Genomic DNA, 20,324 nt, shown 5'->3' with positions numbered 1-20,324 from the left:
GGCTTCCTTTTTTTGGAGGAGAGTGTCTTGGTTCTATTGGGTATGGCAAGATCCATGCATTTGTGTATGTGTTTGCACAGTGCATTAGTGTATGACTCGGCGGTCATGCAACTATTCTCCATTTGCATGGGTGCCGTGCAGTTAGCCACCTCTGTTTTTTAGGAGCCCAAAGTTAGCTTTGGAGAAGTTTTCATGGTGTTACCTTTGCGGCAGGGGGGGAGTGGGGAGTGGGGGTGGGAGGGATGTGGATTTCCAAGATGATTCGTTTGTGGTCGGATCTAACCAGGGAGGAAATGACTATTGGTTTAGAGCAACAGTCGCCCATGTTAGTAATGAACAGGTCAAGGATGTTGCTACCGCTAGTGGGATTAAGAACAAGCTGGTCCAGGGCATTGGAATTAACTTATTCCAGGAAATGCTGGGCAAGTGTATTGGTACATGAGTAGTTTTCCCAGTTAATGGAGGAGTAGTTGAAGTCGCCCAGTATGAGAGTGTTAGGTTGGACCCTAATATTCTCCAGGGTGCTTAGGAATGTGGAGTGAGTCTTGGGACATGGTTGGGGACCTACAGCAGGTTACGACCTGAATCGCAGTCTTACCCAATGTTTGTTGCACCTGAAGTATCTCTATGTGAAAGTATGTCTGGTTAACAAAGATATGGCCTCATATTATACTTCTAGGTTGTACAGTTTCCGAAATAAGATAATTTGCTTGTGAAAGTTTAGCAAAAAAATATAATTTGGCATTTCTGTGCATTATAATACATTATTTATGGAAAGACTATGAATCGACTATTATCACTGCAAAGATTGCTTCTTACTGATAACATTGTTATTTGTGCAGGTATAATAGCTTTTACTGTTGACAGAATGTTTACATTCATCTGTTTTATGCTTTTTAAGTTTATTTTTCAGAAAATGCTCAGGAATGCAAGCTATGTGTAGGCTGCAAGTTGTGTAACATTCATCACCACATAGAAGTTAATGAGCTAATAAGTATGCCTTATTGGAGATGTCCTCCTATATCACTGTTGCAGTATTCCTAATGTTAGGCATCTCTCACCTAGAACAATCAGTGTTCTGCCAGTATACCAAATCCATTGTGTACATGCCATACTTCTCACACATCTTCCTGCATAGAACATAGGGCATAAATGATGCATGGATGTTGCTACACAGAACTTCTTTGCCGCCAGTCCAAATGCCATTTTGCTTGTTATTCTGAACTCCTTGTAGCTGTGCTGAATATCTAGACACCACATAAAAGTGTTTCACTGGGGGATGTTGTTTTTTGTTTTCTTTGGTCTTGTATTTTATTTTCCTTACCTACAGGTCATATCATCCAAGAAGGGAAAATGTCGTGGGAGGCATATCCCCAATAAGGATCATCATGAACAGTGTCCCTTTTGTTTGGGTGCTTCCCATGACCATATCTCTTGTAGTACCTGCAAGGTGTTTGTGCCTAAGACATTTAGAAAGTAGTTTGTCTTCCCTGGTCATTTAACTTGAAAACCAAAGGCTTAAACAGTTAGCCCAGGGTAACATGGCAGAATCCTTTAACCCAGAGATACTTCAGCTAGGTAAGAAGAAAGCCAAGAAGTCCCAGCCAGATTCCTTAGCTGTCCACTGGACATCCCTCTAAAAGTAGGTAATAGCTTTGTAAGCCATTTCGCATCTACATCAGATTCCACTGCCACAACCCCATCGGAGGCCAGCATGGATTCATCTTTTTGCACATGCTCTGAGGTTTTTAGATGTCTGCTCTGGATGTCGAGGGGAGGGGCGGTTGATTATCTCCGAGGGTCCTAGAGGGATTCTGGAGATACTGGGCATTAGGTTCCCTTACTGAATCTCGCCAAGGGTCAAAATCTCCTAGGGCTGATGTCCTTTCCAAGAGACAACAAAAAACAAAACATGTTTCAGTCTGTCGCAAGGATCCGCAAAGGGAATGGCAAAAGTATACTCAGGGCTTGTTTTCTGCCTTGATGGCCCTGAAGCCTCCTTGAGATGTTTCACTGCCTGCCTCTCCTTGGACCGCTACCCCTTATAAATGGCTTAGGGAACCGTATTCCTCAGATGAAGATTCAATGTCTGATGAGGGGTATTTGTCCTTATATTTCACAGATGCCTTTACCTTATGAGTCTGATGAGGAGGATTCTGTTAGCCCTGAGTCTCCTTTTGAGGAATTGTCCTTTGGGGACAAAATTGCTAGGATGATGGAATGTTTTAAGTGGGATTCTTCTCAAGTGTCTGATATTCAGAGAAGCAGTTCCTCCTGTGTTGGCTGCCTTATTAGATACTTTAATTGCTACTTCCAAGCCTCCTGATTCTCAGCCTCTTGCTCCTAAGAAACCTGATGGGGTGAGGTTCCTGAGGATTGTCAATTTTTATTTAAATATCCTTCTACTGATCCTGCTGTGGTGTCAGTCTCTTCTGACAAACCTTCTAAGTTCTTGCCCTCTTCCAAACTTTTGGCTTCTGATAAGGAAAGTAGGTCAATGGACAAGGAATAAAGTTTATACTGCTTCTACTTTGGCCGTTAAGGCTTTACTTACCAGACCGATATGAGCAGGTATGCTCTGACCTTGATTGCTCAGGCTTTTCAAGTTATTTCTGACCTTCCCGATTCTGACAATAAACCATCTGCTTTATTAATTTTAGGTTCTGCTTCTCAAATGCCTCACCACTCTATTAGTGTAGCTATGATGCTGCTGATGCCTCTTCAGGGCTGTGGCTTTTGGGTCTGTCATGAGACATTATTCTTGGCTTTGTCTCCAGCCTTTGCCCGAGGTCATTAAGGTCAAGTTGTTAGATGCTCCTTTGGATAATAAACATCCTTTTGGGACTGCTGCTGACCTGTTTAAGTCACTTAAAGAGAAAATGCAAAGTCTTGCAGGACCTTAAACATATTTTTGTTTTTACTATCCCTAATTTCTGCAGGAATTATTCTTCCAGAGCTGCTTTTATTTGCAAACAACCTTGCCAGGCCTTCAGGCGCAGGATGGACGGTAGGTGGGCCTCCTCTGCTAAGTCTTTTCAGAGTTGTGTATCCCAGAAGCCTCCTGTATCTGAAAAGCCTACTTTTCTTTGACAATTTGCCCACCCCCCAATTCCCCACCCCCCATCCCTTCTCTTAGACCAGGTTCCTTTGTCCCTTTGGCTTTCCTTTTGTCTTCCAAACTGGCTTCTCATAACTTCAGACTCTTGGGTTCTTTCTATTATCGGTCAGGGTTACTTTATGTTACAGATGTCTCTCCCTCCTTTTTCAGGGATTCCTCAGCCTCCCCTACAGCAACTTCCTCATTTCCTGGAGGCCTTAGGGTGCTAGGGTCCCTGGTGAACCAAGGAACCATTTAACCTGCCCCCCCTTACCAAGTGGGAAAGGGTTTTCATTCCAGGATGTTTCTGTTTCCTCAAAAAGAGGGCACTTAACCTATTTTGGATCTCTCCCTGCTAAACACCTTTCTCAGGATCCCTTTTTTCAGATGCCTACTTTTCAAACCCCGTTTCCTTTTCTGTTTTTTTTTTTTTTTTTTTTTTACTACCCAGGCTTTTCTGATGTCTTTGGATCTGAAGGACGCTTACATTCATCTGTTTATTCACCCACTTTTCAGGAAGTTTTTATGTTTCTCTGTTTCTTCCTTTCATTTTCAGTTCACTGCTTTGCATTTTGACCTCTCTACTGCCCCAAGGGTATTCATGCTTTCTGCATGTTCCAAGGCATTCAGATTTTTTCCTCATCTAGATGACCTGCTGCTTCAGACACCTTCTCCCAGTCACTTGTCACAGGATTTGGAGTTAATCATCTCTCTTCTTCAAAGTCTGGGATTCACTATCAACTTCAAAAAGTCTGTCCTGACTCCCTCGCAACATCCTGTGCATCTGGGATGCAGGATTCAGACAGTGTCAATGTTGGCCTCTCTTCTACCTCCAACAGTTTTGTCATTGCCATGTCATTGCCAGCCTTCTTTCAGTCAATTTTCCTCTGACTGCCATGCTAGCCAGAGTGTTTCTTTAGGCCCTGGGATTCATGGCCTCTTCTATTATGTTCCCTCTTGCCAGACTGTATATGTAGAAGTTTCAGTGGTACCTTAACTCAGACTGCAGCATTCCCACCCTCTGGATTTCAGAGTACCGCTCCTTCCTTGTTCAAAGAAGGAATTTGAGTAGTGGATTCAGCAGTTTGTTCCCAACCCAGGCCTACCACTTCAGGCTCCATTCCAGTTTCAAGAACTTTTCACCAATGCCTCAGATATGCAGTGGGAGGCTTTATTTTTTTACTTGAAAGTTCACGGTGTCTGGCCCCACCATCAGAAGTCAGACCATATCAACATCAAGGAGATGACAGCTCTGATTCTGGCCCTTCAGGCTTTTCACCCCTTGTTCTCTCCAGGCCTCTTGAAGGTGTACACAGACAACACTACAGCATGGTGGCATGTTAATAAGCAGGGAGGCACAAAATCTTACCTCCTCTGCAGGATGGTTGTTCAGGCTTGGGAGGTGGCTCTCAGTTATTAGTCAAAACTTCAGGCAGTACACATTCCTTCAGAGTACAGCCTACTGGCAGACTCCCTGAGCATGTCCAAAACACAGGTTCATGAATGGATGCTACACAGAAACTTGTTTCTGGACATTATCCATTGGTGGGGTATTACTCAGTAGATCTTTTTGCCTCCCCTCTGAACAGGTAGCTCCCTCTCTTCTCTTTCAGAGTGCCATGCCATCTGGCATGGAAGATGGACACCCTTTTCTGGATGCGCTCCCTCCTCTTCCTCAGAGAGTCCTGCAGAAGATTCAGCTGGACTCCCCAAAATTCTTGCTCACGACTCCCTTTTGGAAAAGACAGCATTGGGTCCCCCTCTTGATGCATCTGGCCAGGTGCATTCACCACATGTTACCTCACCATTTGGACCTCTTCACACAAGACAAGGGGTCTCTCATCCATCCTCACTTGTCCATTCTAACTGACATTGTGGGTGATAGGGTTTTGATCCTTTTCAGGCACATATTTTCCAAGAATGTGCTCAGGGTTTTACAGGAGGTATGGAAACCCTCAACTAGAAAATCTTACATGTCCATATGGAAAAGATTTCCTGTCTGATGCCATGCCAGTTACCAGGACCCTTTTTCAGTGGGGATTCTTTTGGTTCTCTCTTATTCGTGTGGGTTGCTCCAGCCTGGTCTGGCCTATTCTTCTGTGAAGGCCCAACTATCAGCTATTTCTGCTTGTCTGCCTTGAATTCTCCATTGGCTTCTTGTTTTGAGTCAAACAATTTCTTAAAAGAGTTTGTTTTGGAATAATTGACTCAGGCTCCTTTTGAGCCTGCAGTTTCTGCTTCTTTGCAACATTGCACCTAGAAGACTGTTTTGCTGCTGGCTCTTACTTCTGTTTGTATGGTTTCCGAGCTACAGGCCTTTATGGCCATTTCTCTCTTTTTGGCTTTTCACAGGAACAGGGATATCCCTTTATACTAATCCTTCTTTTATACCCAAGGTAGTAAATGAGTCCTTGAATCGGTTGGTAAAATTCCCTTCCTTTTTCCTTTTCCTCAGTCTGCTAGTGAGAAGGTCTTGCATACCTTGGATTTTTGCAGACAGCTCAGGTACTACTTGGACAAAACTAGGGCCATTTGTAGGACTGATTAGCTTTTTGTTTCCTTTCATCTCAAGACATTGGGTTTGGCTGTTTCTAAGCAAACCATCTCCTCCTGGATATCTAAGGCCATTTCTTTTTGTTATACTTTTCATGACAAATCTTTGCCTACTTCTGTTAGTGCTCATTACATTAGCGATGGTACCTCTAATGGTGCCTTTCAATGGGTTGGACACCAATTCCATCCTTGAAGCTGCTACTTCGTCTTCAGTGCATACCTTTACTAAGCATAAGTTGGATATGGTTTCTAGGGTCACAGCAGGTTTTGCTAGAACCATTTTATACGGATCGCTGAGGGCTCTTCTCAGCCTTCCAACTCCCATTCTGTTTCTTGAGCTTTTTTACTCTCTCTAATGTTAAGAAAACTGCAACAGTGACATAATAGTACAGTTGTGTAAATTCTTACCATAACAGCAGATGTCCTCTTCACTGTTGCAGTATTTGGTCCCTCCCTCTGACCCCTTCTTATTTGTTCTGTTTTTTTGTTTCAGATTCCATTCTGGCTGTGGATTTCCCATTTTTCTTCTATATTTTTTTCCTTTTGGATGAGCCTAGACTTCTTTTTCCTACAGAGACTATCCTCGTCTGGAACAATTCAGTTCTGGGTATCTGCATCCATACATCACTTTTATGCCTTGTATTCTGTGTGGGGAGCATATATGTGACATACAGGGCATACAAGATCATTAGGCTTTGGTATACTGGCCGAACATCAGACTGCCCTTGGCAGGAGACAGATCCTTAACTTTAAGAATATTGCAACAGTGAAGAGGACACTTACTGTTATGGTAAGATTTTACACAACTGTACTTTCTTCATAAATAAAGCTGGAGTTAATTATATTATGTGCATACATCATTATACAAATGTGGGTCTACCTTGCTCTGCTTGCTTAGTTTTCTCTTCAAACTGATGTAGCCTCAGCATCAGATCACGCTTCTCCCTTTCCACAGCCTCTTTTTCTTTTTCAATGGCTTCTCTCCTCTTCTTTTCATTTTCCAGTTGAGCTCTGCAAATAAAGTACACAAATAACCAGATCATGTTAATCAAATCAACCAAATACTATTATTCTCATCAGTTTTCACTGTTTATACTTGGAAATGTAACTAGAAGTGATGAGCTCTGTGGTTCAGTTCACAGGTAGAAATTTATAAATAAATAAATACAATACAAACTTTTCTGTCTTACAGAAGCAGAACACAAATAACCATTCAGATAAATTTATATTTAGAATTACCAAATGAATACACTGCAACCGTAAATACCAGAACCACGTGATTGGGACAATGGTCGGGACAACAAATATGCTAATGGTATTTGACTTTCCAGAAACTTTACAGAACACAAAATCTATGGTTAGATAAAATGCTAAATCTGCAGAGGAGGGTGAAATTTCACTATCCTGACTATATATAGCCTGATATAAGGTTCAGTGAGCTTGGAGCTGATACATCTGGTGGGGGACTGTCCCTAATATGTGTGAGCGAGAGGCTGCATCTTGGCACCCTCATTGGCTCTGCAGAGTCAAGTCCCATGAGTTTCCTTTCTTGTGACAGCTCACCTGGTGTCTTTTATACTATCATTCATCAGGAAAAAGCAGGGTGTTCAATCAAACAGTAAAATACATTTTTGATATTTAACTTGTACAAGATGACACTGTTTTGAATAACATTCTGCATGTATTTTTTGAGCTCTGTTTTCTATAAAATGTTGAGTTTGGCATACTCTGGCAAGTTCTCAAAGGAAAAGCTATGTTTATTTTGTTTCCCTCTGTAGTCTGACTTTGTATTAGGGAGGGTGTGCAAAGTAGTCAGTGCACCTCTGTTATGTCTGCCAGTTGTTGTGTCTTTCGGCTTTTCCCGGCTAGGGGTCGCCACAGCAGAACTCCGGTCCGCTAATGATTGGCAGTAGATTTTTACGTGCCGAGTTTCCGGCCCTGATGCACAACCTTCAACGAAGGCACACCCATTCACGCATGTCTCCACACAGAAGACACTCTAGCTGAGAATCGAACAGGACAACGTCTTACTGTGAGGCGACAACACTACCGCAGCACCACCACCGCCAGTAACCTTTTAAAACTTCTCACAAATGATACTGCATTAAGTTTTTAACAGATACCCCTCATCCTGATCATGTTCACACTATCTGTAAAGAACACATTCTGTGGCAGTGGATTACAAACTCATTTACTGTTTTCTATGATTCATATTAAGCAATAATGGTAGAAATCTTTCATACGTCATAATATAAAGCAGTAATGTCTGCCTTCAGCATCAAAGAAGAGAGACGGCTTAAAAAGACAGATTCAGTTGCAATCAAACTTGACAACCTGTTTTTTTTTTTTTTTATTTTATTTAACATTTGTTGACCGGGAATGTCTGACTAGGTTCCACAGAGCCTGTTTTCAGCGGAGGCCCGGGGAGAAATGCTCCAGATGCATGTCTTTGGAATGTGGGAGGAAACCGGAGTACCCGGAGGAAACCCACGCGAACACAAGGAGAACATGCAAACTCCACACAGAAGGCACCCCAGCCGAGAATCGAACCGGAGAACCTCTTCCTGTGAGGCAACAACGTTAACCGCTGCACCACTGTGCCGCCCTGCTGTTTCTATCAAGTATACAATTCTGCCTGTCTGGGCGCCTCCACTTCAGTCAAATGCACTGCCAAGAGTTTTAGCCTGGTCTGTTTACAGATGCATGCTTCCAACGGCCATACGCAGAGGTGAATAAAGCAACTTCTTAGCTGCCATTCAGACAGCATCTTTCTTGCCATTGTTTTTCATTTATCTAAACAAAGAAAGCTTCCTGTAAAAGCTGTGATGGCTCTGTTCAAAGCTGTCACATGTGCTCCCCATGTGCGCTGCAGCCTGCAATGAGTCAATTCATGGACTTTCTTGCTCCACCCTACCCATTACATAGACAGGCAATCAGACAGTCTCAAGCAGCAGATAGCCCACTAATTGTAAACAAATGTGGAGTAGTGCAGAGCCATATGACTTATCAGATAACTGGAAACTTTTGGGTGGATGTGATGGTCATAGTAGAAATGAAAACAAAAATGCAGTTTCACTAGCAGCAGGAGTCTACAGTAGATGGCATCAGCAGACCATTTTTAAGTTGTTCAAGGTGTAGCTCATTTAAAACGTTCTGGATAGTAGCAGACATTTTTCTACAACATGACAGGTAGACAGATATTAGGGGCAATGGACTGGTAGCAGTGTACACTCTCCATAGCAATATTTTGTTTTTTAACAGCATTATGGCAGGAGATGAAGCAGCAAATGAACAGCATTACTTTGGCAATGATTTGTGACGCTTCCTAGTGATCTAACATTGGAGGTGATCACCAGAGGTGACTATCTGCTAGGGATGGTCTGTGGAAAAAATCAAAAGGGCACCTATGTGATTCTGTAAGTGTTATGGATTAGTGAGGTGGACGACAATGTGGTCATTTCTTCTTTAACATTCTTCACAATGAAATCTCAGAGGTCTGTGCAGGAGGTCAATATAGCTCGTCTAGTGTAACATTGATTTATTAATTGCCATTTGTTTACCGGGTAAGTCTGTCTGGGCTTACAGTCCCATTTTTATCAGAGGTCTGGGTAAAAAAGCTCCTTGGCTTGAACATGCAATTACAATAACACATTTTTATAGATACGGTAAGAGAAACGTTTACATATTTGCAAGGCTTTGCAGTTTTATATTAATGTACATTGTTTAAGAAAGCTGTAAGCACATTGTTTTACAATGTTGACTGCTGAAGTTAGGACCATCATTAGATATATACATACATCTTTGTAAAAAAAAAAAAAAAAGTGTACGACAATAGTAACATGGGAGTGATGCAGAAGAAAGAAAAATGAGATATAATGAGATAGAAAAGATACTTTTGACAATGTAATAATGTGAAGTGAGAGTTAAGCAGGGGCAAGTATGAGAAAGTAATTTGGGGGACAGAGAGAGAAACTAGTGGCAAGAAAGGTGGGAGAGAAGAAAAACAGCCAGTAAAAGGACATGAGCACGACCAGCTGGACGTTAGGTGTTGTTTTAGGTTGTTCTTAAATCACTGTATCATGCTGTCGTGTTTTAAGGCAGTGGGGATGGAGTTCCATTTTCTAGTAATACAGGAAGGGTACAGTGAGAGTCTTCCTGCAGTGTTACAGCATTTGGTGTAGTGATGGGCAGGTGTTGGGTTTGTGAATTATTTATATGTGGTAAATATCTGGAAGAAGGTAGTGTAGTTGGGTAATTCTAGCCATTTGAGTTTCTTTAATGCAACACATTGAGGGGTATTGATGGGGTGAATTTGATGCAAATTTGGTTTACCTTGTAGTATTTTCTAATGATTGTAATTGTATTTTCCAAGGAGGAGTGGAGATTAATTAGTATGGGTGATGTCTGAAGTAGAGAAGGTGAAAGGTAAGAAACTGCTAGTGATGTTCTGGAGGAGTTAGTGACGTAGGGTATGTTGCTATAGAAAAATACTAGTTTTGGGTGAATTTTTTTTTAATAGAATGAGAGATGTGCATACCAAGTGTTAAGTTGTTATCTATTACAACTCCTAAGAGTTTAATATTGGATATGTTTTCTCTGATGGCACTGTCAGCCGTGGAGATGTTAAAGGATAGTTTGCTTGAATTTAAGATCTTTGTTGTAAACAGCATTAGCTTGTTTTCTTGGGGGGGGGGGCATTCAGGAGTAGTTTGTTTTTAGTTAAACATATCTCAGCTGTTGAGAAGGATTCTAGAGTTAATTGAAAATAAATTGCTGTGACCACTACTTTTCATTTTCTACTTTCCTTACAATCAAACAACAGATTTCCCATGCAAGTGGCTTTGGGAGTAGGGGTAAGAAGACAGAAGTGTATATACATCTGACAGCAGCAAACAGCTACACATTACTGCGGCTGTTTGGTCTTTCATTTTCATTCTAGTCTAACATCAGAAAGTACAGAGAAAGTGTCTATCATTTGGGAAGTAGGTGTGAGAGGGCATGTTGTGTATATATCTGACAGCAACAAACTGAAATATGACTGGAGCCATTTGTTCTTTTATCATTTTTCTGTTTTTTTCTTTATTATTCCATTCCTGCAGACCATCAACCATCCTCCTCTGCAACCTGTATTTGAATCAATTTGTTCCTTTGTGGCAGGGCGTCCTGGAACCACAGATATGAGAGTCATACAGAGAGACCATCATTCAGACAGCCAAGAGGGTTGCTTGTACCCTTACTAGAATTCTTGCTATGACGAGATTTGGTTATCTTAACCTGAAAACATGGCTGGGGAAAAAATACAGTTGTGTACACTTACCATAAATGTAGATGTTAGAGTGTATTCACTGTTGCAGTCATCACTAGTGGATTATCCCTGTTGTGGTAGCCCTCGGCTGGCCCGAATACCAGAGTCAATGTTTTTGTGCACCGGCTTCCGTCGCCTGTAGTCTGACGTCAGGTCATCAGTGCTAAAAGCATGGCAGCCGACGTCATTACACCAGTTTTTCTTGCCCTAACCCATCAGAAACAAAAGGGAAAAGAGAGAAGTGGTCCCGGTGGCTAAAAGCCACCTTAGGAAGCTTGTGTCCTACTAGGGGAAGATGTTAAATGGGGGATAGAGGGAGGAAAACCAAGACTGCAACAGTGAATACACTCGAACATCTACATTTATGTTAAATGTACACAACTGCACTATGTTCTTCGTTTTTCACTGTTGCAGTCATCACCTGTGGGAGGATTCCCAAAGCTGAGAAAAGGGGTGGAAGGAAAGGTAGAGTCCTAGGTATGGGTCTGGAGGCCCTGAAGAACTGCAGAGGCAAACACCACCCTAGACTTAGAAAAGAGAGGTAGGTGGTAATGTTTTGTAAAGGTATGGACAGAGGTCCAGGTGGCCGCTTCCAAGATGTCCTTGGTAGGTACTCCTCTAGGAAGGCAGTGGAAGTGGCGGCTGCCCTACTGGAGTGGATATGGCTAGACTAGGGGATGGTTTTCCCATGTAGTCTGTAGAAAAATGGATACAGTGTGAAATCCATTTGGAAATGGTTTGTTTGGAGATGGGCTTCTCCTCTGCCCCTGTGGCAAAACTTACAAGAAGCTGGTCTGTTTTTCTGAATGGCTTAGTACGATCAAGATAGTATCTGAGTTGTCTGTGCATGTCTAGTGAGTGTAGAACTCTTTCTCCCTTGTTTTGAGGGTTAGAAAAGAAGGTGAGGTGTATGGCCTGGTTAAGGATCACATCAGATACCACCTTAGGCATAAAGGAGGGGTTAGTCCTCAGAGAGACTGTGTCTGCATGGAAAATGATGAAGGACTCTACAGCCATGAGAGCTTGAAGGTCTTAGACCCTTCTGGCTGAGGTGACAAGCTAGTAGGAACACAGTCTTCCATGAGAGATACTTCAATTCTGTTGAAGCGTAAGGTTCAAAAGGAGGTATGATTGTTTTTCTAACACATAATTCAGGTCCCTGGGTGGCATTGGGAGGCCTGATATTAGTAGCCGCTCTGAGGAATTGCTTAATCAAAGGAGGAGAGAAGAGGGGAGGGGTATGAATCATAATGGGCTGAGATGGCCACGGCATGGATTTTTATAGAGGAGAAAGAGGCCACTATTGAGCAACTCTGCCAGGTAATCCAGGATGAGAGAGATGGAAGGATGGGAGGTACTGCCCCCTTTTGATTGCTTCCAGGAGCAGAATATTTTCCATTTTCTTGCATATGATTTTCTTGTGCTGGTCTTCTGGCCTCTGTGATGATGTCCAGGATCCATTTGCTTAACAGGGGCCCCTTGTTAGTTTTTAGTGCATTAGCCCTGCTGAAAGTTTGAGAGTCTGTAGGTCTGGGTGCAGTACCTTCCCCCTTTCCTAGGTCAAGAGGTCTGACATCAGGTGAAGCAGCTTTGGGGGATGTAAGGTCAGACTGCGTAATAAGGGGTACCAATGCTGTCTGGTACAATCTGGACCAATGAGGATGGCCTTTGGCCTCTCCTCCCTTACTCTGATCATAACCTTGGGAATAAGGGGCAAATGAGGGTATGCATACACAAAGAGGGAACTCCAGAGGAAGGTCAAGGCATCCACATTCCATGCTAGGAGGTGATACTCCCTGGTACAGAACTTGTGCGGCTGGTGGTTGAGTTGAGAGGCAAAGTTGTCCACTTCTGGAGTCCCTGCTCCTGCGTGATTTGCAGAAAGATTTTTCTGTAGAGCTGACATTCATGGGGGTACAGTAAGTTTCTGCTTAGGTGGTTTACCAGTGTGTTGTTGATCCCTGGTAAGTAATGGGCAATTAGGTATAGCCCTATAGAGGTGGCTGTAAGCCAAAGACTCATGGCTAACCTGCACAGGGAGTATGACTGGGTGCCCCTTGCTTGTTGAAGTACCACATTACTGTGGTGGTGTCTGTTTTTATAAGGAGGACCCCTGGCCTGAAATGGGGCGGGAAGGAAGTCAGAGCCTTTTGCACTGCAATCATTTCTTTCTGGTTGATGTGAAAGTGAAGTTGCTGGGCATTCCAAAGGCCTTGAGTACACCTGCCTGCTAGGTGAGCACCCCAAGCAATGTCTGAGGCATCGGTGGTGATGGTCTGGCCGGAAGGGCAGAGGATGAAGGGAAGACCCTTGTACATGGCACAGAGATCTGCCCACCAGAGACATTCGTCCCTTATACAAGGAATCAGAGGGAGAGTGGTCTCTAGGGACTGAGAATGCTGACACCATCAAAGATACCCACACCTCCAGGTTGGTGGCACATCATGAAGCATCAGAGACTATCCATGTGCAACTAACAGTGGGTAAAACTGCCTTCCAGTTTATAGCCTGCTACAGACCACCCTCCCAAACCCAGGAACCCCACTCAGCCTTCCTGAGAACAGTGGAAAATATGAAGGTCTCTCCAAACACCATTATATTGGGCGACTTCAACTACCCAAACATAGACTGGGAGCATTACTCTAGCTCCAACACCCTAGCCCAAAGGTTCCTAGAATTTATAAACTCAAATGCTATGGAACAACTTGTTACCACTCCCACAAGAGGGGAAAACATACTGGACCTGATCATCACCAACATGGGGACTCTATGCTCCAGACCAGAAGTGTATCCCTCACTGGTAAGATCAGACCATAAACTAATCTCACTAGATATTCACATCCCGACCCCAGCCCCTGCCCAGAAAACCACAGTGAAAAACTTCTCTAAAGCAAATTTCACACTCCTCAAAACTGAGGTGCAATCCTTCAAAGCCCCTGGGCCTGTAGAAAATATGGCCCAGACCGCAGAATCCTTTATAAACGCATTCTATGAACACCTTCAGGAATGCATGGATCATGCAATCCCAAACAAAACCAAGACCCAATCCTCCAAAGGCAGGCATCCTGTCTGGTGGACCCCAGCCATAAACAAACTATAAAATAGAAGGAGGAAGCTACTACATGATACAGCAAAATCTCAGAAAGGGAAGGCATCTCTGATCAGTATTAGCAAAAAACTACGGGCACTCATAAAATCTTCTAAGGCCAGCTTTGAGAGAAACATTGCACAGGACACTAAGGATAATCACAAGGCTTTCTTTAGTTATGTTAGGAACCTGGGTGGGAATTCCCAGATATGCTCAGAATTAGTCCAAAATGACAAGAAATACACCGAACCCACAGACATTGCCAACATCCTAGCTGACAGGTTCAGTGCAAACTTCTCCCCCCCTTCCCCACCAAAAGGGCAAATATCTATCCCAGCAGAGTGCTGCCCCCCTGACATCTCAGATGCCCAGGTAAGACCCGCCCTCTCCAAAGCAAAAATCAGAGCATCAATGGGACCAGACGGTGTCCGGGCTGCATCCTACATGAACTCCAAGAAGAACTGAACCCAAACATAAAACTACTGTTCAATCTCAGCCTTACTACAGGATATGTACCCAAAGAGTGGCGTACAGCAACAGTGGTCCCTCTCCACAAAGGTGGTGCCTCAACAGATCCTGGAAACTATCGCCCCACAAGCCTGACTAGCTTGGTCTGCAAAGCTATGGAAAGGATCATCATGGACCTCATAAATAAAGATATTGGGGACCTACAGACACTGGATCCTACCCAGTTCGGCTTTGTTAAAGGCAGATCCTGCCTCTTAAACCTGGTTGATTTCTTTGAAACAGTCACCAAGACCATTGACGAGAGGAAGGTGGTCCACACAGCCTACCTGGACCTTGCAAAAGCCTTCGATACAATACCCCACTTGGGCATTATAGATAAGCTCACCAGCTTAAATATAAACCCCTATGTCACTAGATGGGTTGCAAACTGGCTCAAGGACAGAACCCACATGGTTAGAATTGCTGGAGCCATGTCAGACTCCAAACCAGTTACAAGTGGCGTCCCACAAGGCTCAGTCCTGGGACCTCTCTTGTTCGGTATACATTTCTCGGAGGTACAGGCCAACACGGAAGGACTGTGGCTGACCAAGTTCGCAGATGACTGCAAACTGGGCACCATAATCGACTCTCCAGCCGACACAAGCATCCTACAAAAGGGCCTCATAGAAACAGACAACTGGTGCCAGAGCCATGGCCTCAAACTAAATGCCAAAAAGTGTATAGTCATCCCCTTCGGCAAAAACAAAGTACCCACAAATTACCACATAGATGGTATTCCATTAATTAGGGACCTGGGGACCCAAGTTGATAGCAATCTCTCATTCGACAACCACGTGGCCAAAGTGGTTAGAAAAATTTTATATAGCCCACCTAATAATGAAGAGATTCACATCTAGATCAGGGGAGGTCATCGTGCCTCTTTACTCATCCCTCATATCAGACACCTGCAGCAACTGGAAAGACCCCAAAAGTACCTCACCAAGAGGATCAAAGGGCTCAAACAGATGCCATATGCTGCCCGGTTAAAGAAACTCCAGCTCTACTCAGTGGCATACAGCCTGCTCAGAGGCGATCTGTGCCTGACGTATAAAGCCATGTCCAACCTGGAATTAATGGACATGCTGCACCACAGAAAATCCAAATCCCATCGAGCTACGCGCTCGAGAGACTTGAACCTCAGCACTGAAATAAATAGGACATGCTGGAGGGACAGATTTATAACCCAGAGGCTCCTTTCACTCTGGAATAAAATCCCAGTCCAGGTTAGGCAGAGTCCCTCATTGACTCTCTTCAAGAGGAATCTTAATGAGTGGATGGGAGATCGTAGATTTACTCTGGGTATCACTTCTGTGTCACTGTTAGACAGAGGCACAGTATACTAACCTCAAAAAAGGGCATAGCAAAATTCATTTAAAATGGGTGGCGAAAGCCAAACACACTCTGGCTAGGCTTGTAAATGCCCTAGGGCAGATAGCCTAGTATGAACCTATGAACCAAAGGTTCTTTAAGTATCACTGAAGTTTTCTCATGTGAAGCCTGGCAAGAGGGATGAGAAGAATGCAAGATGGCATGTAGCCCAGGGCTTGCAGGAACTTCCTCACAGTGAGGTGTCTTCTGGAAGCCATCTGGGTGAAGTAGAGAGGCAGGAAGCTCTGCTTTTCTGGGGATAGGAAGGCCATTTGTGTTGCTGTGTCTAGCACAGCTTCCAGGAAAACAATTTTTCTGGTGGGGTTTTGCTTTGATTTTTTCTCGTTGATGGTGAACCCTAGGGAAGTTAGGAGTGATTTGACAAAGAGAAGGTCCTGGAGCAATTTTTCTTTGCACTCTGCTGGAATGAGGCAGTCATCCAGTTAAGGGTAAATCTGTATATTTCTCTGTCTGCATAATGCTACAGCCAGGGCCAAGCATTTTGGTGTATATTCTGGGAGCAGCAGATAAGCCAAAGGGCACTGCAGAGAACTGAAAGTGTTGATAGCCTGCTCTGAAGTGCAGGAATTTTCTGCATGACTCCCTGATGGGGATGTGGAGGTAGGCATCTTTTAGGTCTAGTGTCACAAGCCAGACTGTGTTTGAGCATTGACAGGAGCTGCTGCAAGGTTAGTGTTTTGAATCTGGGGACCACCAAGGAAGTGTTCAGTTTGGATAGATCCAGGATGGGGAGCCAAGTGCCTTCTTTTCTGGGGACAAGGAATAGTTTGGAGTAAAAACCTTTCATGTTTGATCTGGAGGTCCAGGTTCTACTGCTCCCTGGAATATTAGAGTTTGGTCATGTTTCAAAGCCTCTGCCCACTGGTTTGGGGGGGGGAGGTCTGGGTACACTCTTGGAATAGGGAGCTCGCTGAAGGAGAATCTGCATCATTGAGAAATGATTTTTAAGACCCATTGGTCCCTGGTTGTAGAGACCCAGTTGTCCTTGAAGAGGGTGAGCCTTCCTCCTACTTTTTGATGAGTGAAAGGAGGGGGGAGGGAAGAGTCATTGTGAGCACTTGCCATAGAAGCTTGGCTTAGAACTCCCTGCCTTAGAGATGGAAGTGGTTCATTGTTTACTTCTTTGCTGGCCCTGGGATAGGGGCCTGGATGGCCTGTCCCTGCAGGGCTTACCTTGGCCCTGTTTGCTAGGTGCAGGGAAGGCCCAGTGCTCAGACGGAAAGTTCCTGCTGAATTTGTGAGGTTAAACTCAAAATAAATCTTTTACTGTTTGCATAGATTTTGCTTCGTCTTCCATCTTTTTAAGCACCTCTTCTGCTTTTTCCCCCAAACAGGCATTCCTTATCTAGGGGTGCATCAATAAGTTTAGATTTGACATGATCAGAGGGAGGTTGTTCCTTCAGCCATGCATGTCTTCTAATAACAGATCCTATCACTGCTGCCCTGCTAGAGGCTTCTAGGGCATCATATCAACATTGTAATGAGTGTCTGGCCAACTGACAAGCAGAGTGAAGTAATTCTGCCAGCTCGTTTGAGTTGGCACTGTCAGGAGATGTAGCAATCTTCTGTTTTAATTGTTCCAAAGCATGTTGTTGATATTTTATACTATGGAACTGACAACTGAGTGCTCTGACAGCTAAGGTTGCAGCAGTGTACACTTTCTTACTCCATCTGTCCAGGGCTCTGAAGAAGAGGATCCTTGGCGGAACTAGTCTTAGCTCCTTTGGGTCCCTGTGTAATGACCTCAGGGTCTGCAGCAGGATTACTGTACAGGTATTTGTGAGAATCTGGTACTCCGTAGTACCTGACAGGCTGAGTTGGAGCAGGAGGCAGGGCATCAAGGGCTAAGCTGGATTCATGAAAATCATCATCCACCACTTCCAAAATAGGTGGGATGGCCAGGGGTCTGTGCTGGGGCAGGTCCAGAAACTCTTCCAAGTCATTTCTTTGACTGTGGGAAGTCTTGAGATTCCCATTGAAAATGTTCCTTGAGGGAGTGAAGGGTTTCCCCAAAGGAGAGGTCCTCTGGAGGGGAGGCAGAAGGAATGGATTCCTCTGCATCTGAATCCTGATAAACAGCTAAGTGATGCTGTTCCTCTTCAAAAGCAGAATAATAAGATTCCTCAGATGCTTGGTCTGTCATAATTTCTTAAGAAGGATGCCTTTTCCATTTTGGAGTGGGGGCCTGAGTAGCTCGGATAAGGGAGATGAGATCCTCCGCCATTTTAAGCATTTGAGCTTGGTGTGGAGGAGCAGTAGCAAGATGGTGGCTAGAAGCAGATTTCCTAGGAGTGGCCTGGCTTCTAGGCCTGACAGAATCAGTCGGTCTCTAAAAAGTGGTAGTTGAAAGCGAAGACATTGTTTTTTGTCTAGAATCGGTAGTGCAAAAGGCCTCCTTGGAAGCTGGTGCCTGAGTCGCAGCTCCAAACCCAAATGAGGCAGGGACAGCCAGAGGCTCGGAAGACGAAGTGGAATTCTGCGGCATACTGGACTCCAAAATGGTCTTGGCACAGGCCTTCGTAGAAAGCAAGTTGGGCATCAGGAGCTGCAAAAGTGCCTCACTGAATTCCTGAGAACAGATGACTTGCTTAGCGGTAGCATCGTCGGAAGGCTTAGCCTTGTGTGGCCTGTCTCTATCTTTATATCTACGTTTTTTCAGAATGTCAAAAGATTGTTGTCTGATGGACACTATATTGGAGTTCAAAGATGGAACATGAAAATAATTGTCTACAAAAAGAGCTCTACGGCGAATGGTTCTCGCATTAAAAGGAGCACAGAACCGGCAACGAGGGATGTTGTGGTCTGGACCTAAACAAGTGAGGCAGTAAGAATGAAAGTCTCGGTGTGGGATCTGCTTTCCACAGGCAAGATAACTGTTAATATTTGTGGACACTGGTTAGAGCAAGAAAAGAAAGAGTCCCCAACAGAGTACTTAACTTTAGACATTTTCTGCTGAAATTCAACTTCTGGTAGCGACCGACTGGCACTCGTGCAAACTGCTTCTGCTACGGGCTCCACAGCAAGAAATACTGATGTAATGACGTTCGCTGCCTTGCTTTATAGCACTGATGACCTGATAGCAGCTGGCGCACAAAAACATTAACTCTGGTATTCGGGCCAGGCAAGGGATTCCACAGCAGGGATAACCAACGGGTGATGACTGCAACAGTGAAACATGATCATCTACTCACATCACTGCAAGGCCCTACAATTCCCTTCCCATATGGGTATGTGCCACACCCCTAAAGTGCTGATGCGATGTCATCCAAGGAATTGTGGCATTATGCATCTTGCACTATTCTCAGAAAAGATTTACGTATCTTTACACGTGTTTATCTTCTCAGTTTATAGGGAACTGTTTTGTTTGTCAGCTTTTGAAAATGTTGCCTTGGACACAACTTATTTTTCCCTGAAACAGAAATATAACACTGATTTTCTCTTCTTTCTTATGATTTTTATTCAGGCAATGGGTATGAACAAAAGGCAGGAAAAAACTCTAAAATGCACCACAGATTGTCTAGAACTCCATAGCTTCCAGGTAGTTCCAACAAAAGGATAAAGGAAAATACAAAGACTAAGGCAAGGGTAACACCAAGCAAAAGCAACAAGAAAAAATAATCTGTCTGGATTATGTAGGACTAGGTCATAGGGAAACTATGTGGGGTACTAGAGGGAGCAGAAGGGAGGGCCCCCATAGATTCCTTTGCTTTGGACTCCATTTTATGAAAAGTCATCCCTGGTTGCTTGCTTACTGTATTACTTAAAACAATTAGAGATGGAATAATCATATCTGTAGTGTTCACTTTTTTTGTTCCACTGTCCTATGTTTAGTATTTCAGCCAGCAGATTCTTAACGTTGCTATCACACTAATATAACCTTTCCTTTAAAATGTAGAATTACAGGATCTGAAACAAATGGTGAATGAGTACAAATTCCCTTTCACCAACAGTGATGTTTACATACAACTATAAGCTAAAAAAATGGACATTTTTACTGAGTATCTTTTTGAGAAATATACAGCGAAAATTAGTAAGGATAAAAACCTTGTCCTTGCACTACTGTTCCACAACACTATAATCACAAACTCACTAACAAAAACAGACAGTAAATGTCAGAACAAAAAAAAAATATATATATATATATATATATATATATATATATATATATATATATATATATATATATGGAGGCAAGTAACTGGCCATATTAATTTCTGCTGTCTTTGACATTGGCTTTAGCAGCCGACGTCTTCGCTATTCATTCTAATTGAAAAGATGGAGGGGAGGACATGTCCACAAGAGAGTACCAGGGCAGCATGTAGAAATGTAATAGTCTGCTTCAACTGCAGTCTGTCGTAACAGTGCAGTAAACAATGCATGTTGTA

At 43.5% G+C, this 20,324-nt stretch overlaps 1 protein-coding gene across 2 annotated transcripts in view; it reads right to left on the bottom strand.

Annotated features, from left to right (window-relative positions):
* Nucleotides 1-20,324, bottom strand: part of EZR (ezrin) — a 1,157,798-nt gene that overhangs the window by 334,704 nt on the left and 802,770 nt on the right. For both annotated transcript variants that reach the window (XM_044070016.1, XM_044070025.1), the window contains exon 10: nt 6,531-6,661. In XM_044070016.1, coding sequence (XP_043925951.1) covers nt 6,531-6,661 — 131 coding nt within the window. The remainder of the gene's footprint in view (nt 1-6,530; nt 6,662-20,324) is intronic.

Source organism: Protopterus annectens, chromosome 1.part0, assembly GCF_019279795.1.
Source record: "Protopterus annectens isolate FY-2018-M chromosome 1.part0, PAN1.0, whole genome shotgun sequence".
Lineage (NCBI taxonomy): Eukaryota > Metazoa > Chordata > Ceratodontiformes > Protopteridae > Protopterus > Protopterus annectens.
The sequence above is the reverse complement of the archived record's forward strand: the minus strand, read 5'-3'. Positions and strand labels throughout refer to the sequence as shown.